Source organism: Manis javanica, chromosome 11, assembly GCF_040802235.1.
Source record: "Manis javanica isolate MJ-LG chromosome 11, MJ_LKY, whole genome shotgun sequence".
In the NCBI taxonomy this organism is placed as follows: Eukaryota; Metazoa; Chordata; class Mammalia; order Pholidota; family Manidae; genus Manis; species Manis javanica.
In genome coordinates, this window is record NC_133166.1 from 102,393,304 (window position 1) to 102,396,630 (window position 3,327).

Genomic DNA, 3,327 nt, shown 5'->3' on the forward strand with positions numbered 1-3,327 from the left:
AAAGGTGTCAAGGTTTCCAAACCACTTCTGCTGGAGGGCATCTGGCAGGCTCCTGGAATGGAAGCTTACAGCTCAGGTTTATTTCCTGCCCTCCTCATTTCAGTGGGGGAGGAGAGAAGAATGTGGAGGTGTCTTAAAAGAATACGTAGGTTTCCATACACAGGCTGATGAAAGGAGAAACTGAGATGACTCCCCAGACAATTTAACCGCCAGTTCCTACCGACCACTGTCTGAAGCGGTCATCCTGGATTCTCTCCAGAACATATATATGCACATAGCATTATACAACTTGTGATAATGCACTGATTTTATCCTCTTCAAGGTAGTTAAATCAGTCCGGTTTGGAAACATTTGGATGGCCCAAGCTTTCTCTGTAAGCAAAGTACTACAGCGGTTCAGAACAAAGGCTTTACACCTGCGTTCAACATGGGATGTTAGCTACAATACCAAACACAGTTCATTCTCATGATCATATGTGAAGAACATAACGCAGCACCTCAGCAGACCAATTTTTAATGTATTATTAAATAAGGTCAATATCATCGTTTACTGAGTCTTTTTGAAAGGACTGGCTAAGGACCAAGACTGGGTTGTTTGATGTTTCTGTCCTAACCCATCATCTTACGTGACTATCTACTGTTTCCATTTGCTGTATCAAAAAAGCATCCACCCAATTTTCCCTGTTGAAGACATTTCTACCTTGGTACCCACCTCAGGACATGGCAGGATGGGCCTGTCCTCTGCAGGGCAGTGGGATGTTTGGGGGTGAGGATGGTGGCCCCGCCCTGAGGGCTTGGCTGAGGCGTGGAACAAAGGGGTTTGTGACAATGACAGGTCATAAAGGGCAGCAGAGTATAAATAGGGCTGCGCAGGGGGGTTAGGTGAGGAGTTACTTCTCTCAGCTGGACTGTAGCTCACAGCATCTGAGTTTGTCAGAGGCAGAGGTGAGATACAGTAGAGCGCGAGCGCACCGTACATCTCAACACACTTACAGAGATTCCGGCTGGCATCCAGCACCTGCTACCACTCCCACAGCCATCACCTGCACCCCCGCCCCCACCTCTGCCTCCAGGAGGCTCTGAGGCCAGGGGAGTTGGGTACTGCAGGGTGGGGTGCTGTTGAGAGACCTGCCGGGGAGCCACCCGTGCCCAGGAGCACCGCTGTTCCATCTTCTGTCAGCGAAGGGAAGACCCAGGGACCTGCCTGCCTAGCCAGCACTGCTTCCTGTGGTAACGGAGTCGTGAACAGTGAGTCTCTGTTTCCGTGTTACACGGACCAGAGGAGCCCCAGGATGGGCATGTTCAACACCACCATGGGGCCACTGCAGCGACAACTGCGCCAGGGAGAATTTGACATATTCAAGTCTGTCCCCATGTTTGAGAGCGACTTTATACAGATCAGTAGATGGGGAACACTGAGTGATGTGCACGGGTGTGCCCCAATCACGACTGTGGGCATTGCAAACACCAACCCCTTCAACCCAATACCAGACATCATGCTGCTGGCACAACCTGTCCGTGATTGTGAAGTGCATGTGGTGTGTGGGCAGGGCACCCAGGAACAAGAGCAAGGAGATACAAAGACCTTAGAGGTCACCAGGCTCCTCCCCTTGAAGTTCATAAGGATCTCTGTTCACAACCGTGACAAACAACAGCTGCGCGTGAAGCTTGCTACTGGCCGCTCCTACTACCTGCAGCTGTGTGGCCCTCCGGACAAGCAGGAAGAGCTCTTTGGCCACTGGGAAGAGCTAATTTACCTCCTGAGGCCCCCAGTGGAAGCTTACAGCAGCACCCATGCCGTTCCAGCAGCACCTGCCAGCAAAATCGGTGGAGAAGGAACTGCAGTGTCAGCTTCTCCGACTTCCACTCCAACCTTGCAGAGGGAGCAGGCTGGGAGTCAGCCACGCCTGTCCCCCGGCAGCACTGAGGCCCCCACAGGGAGAAGGGAGAGCACGCAGGAGGGCGCACTCCGAAGCTCCCCACCCCGCACCCCCACCCCAGCTGCCAGCTGCCAGAGGGCAGGTGGGGAAAAGATACCCCACCAACCAGGGGACAGCACCTCAGGCAGCCTGAGAGCCCCCAGAGAGGAGGAGGAAGGCCGCCGCAGCTCCGCGCACAGCAGGCATGACACCACCTGCAAGGAGGTCAGCCCTGCCCACGCCCCCACCGCTGAGGAGTCCAGAGCCTCTCACAAACCGGGTGGGACAAAAAGTGCAGGTTCCTGGCCTGAGATACACGGCAGGATCGGCTCGCTGTGGCACAACATCAAAGCCAGAGTGAGCGGCCTCACCCAGCCACAGAGAAGTGGACACCCTGGATAGGACCTGCTGGGAGACCATCACAAAGAGGACAGCCAGCGACTGGAGGCAGCTGGGAGCAGACCCTGGGCCAGAAGCCACAGGGAGGACCAGGGCTAGGGAGGGGACCAGGGCTCAGGACATACCCCTGCATGTTAAATAAAAGATAAATGAGAAATACACTGAGAATGTGGCATGCTGCCTTCTGTCTGAATTTCCAGGTCAGTAGCAGTGACCTCACAGAGGATGCCCTGAGGTCATCCGGGCTGCAGCCTGGGACCCCAGTGCCAGCCAGGACAGCCCCCACCCCACACCCCTGCTCAGCAGAGCCCACAGGACAGCTCCATCTCGCCTCAACCCCTTTCGGGCTTTGTTCCTCAAGGCCTTGGCTGAGAGTCAGACTGTGGCCTGGGAAGCTCCACCCCTCCACACACCATCTCCCTATTTTTAAAAACATTTGTTCCCTTGAGGGCCCATAAGTAAAGCAAGAACAGGACTCCTGCCCTTGGGCACCAGTGGGGAGGAGCGGAGGAGCAGCATCTGCTGGGAGGCAGAACTGGGAGGACTCTCATCTGGACTTAGCACTTCTGGAGCTCCCAGGCACCCTGCAGCCTGCAGACACACGAGAATGCTTATAGTAAAAATAATAGCCAAACACTGGTTTCTGGAGGTACTTAGCCCCAGGATTTCCTTTCCCGTAACTGACAAAAGCACAGTACCTGACCCAAGATCCCACACGTGCTGACAGCACTGAGATGCGAACCCGGTTTGGCTCTGGGCTCTGAACTGCTCACCACGCAGCCTCTCCGTCTGCCCATATGCGACCGCATTAGTCACAGCGTTCCCGAGGCTGAAGCCCCAGACTTTACCTCAAATGAGTCTGAGCCCCATTCTGGTCCGTGCTGTTTGATGGCTGCAGCCAGCGATTTGCGCCCTGTCCAGCCATTCACTGAGGTTGTAGATCATGAAGGAAACCCATGGCTTGAGGAACTGAGGAGGCTCTAGGCAGGCCTTCCTCACGGTAGAAACGC

The 3,327-nt window shown here is 54.9% G+C and overlaps 1 protein-coding gene across 1 annotated transcript; it reads left to right on the forward strand.

The window, feature by feature from the left end:
- The first annotated feature begins 1,149 nt into the window (after positions 1-1,149).
- On the forward strand, positions 1,150-2,478 carry LOC140844306 (Golgi-associated RAB2 interactor protein 4-like). Its single transcript, XM_073215750.1, has one exon. The coding sequence runs from the start codon at positions 1,292-1,294 to the stop codon at positions 2,318-2,320; it is 1,029 nt and encodes a 342-aa protein (XP_073071851.1). The 5' UTR covers positions 1,150-1,291; the 3' UTR covers positions 2,321-2,478.
- Positions 2,479-3,327: the final 849 nt, after the last annotated feature.

Excerpts from the sequence above, each read along its gene's own strand:
- LOC140844306 (XM_073215750.1), top strand. The coding sequence starts at position 1,292 with ATGGGCATGTTCAACACCACCATGGGGCCACTGCAGCGACAACTGCGC.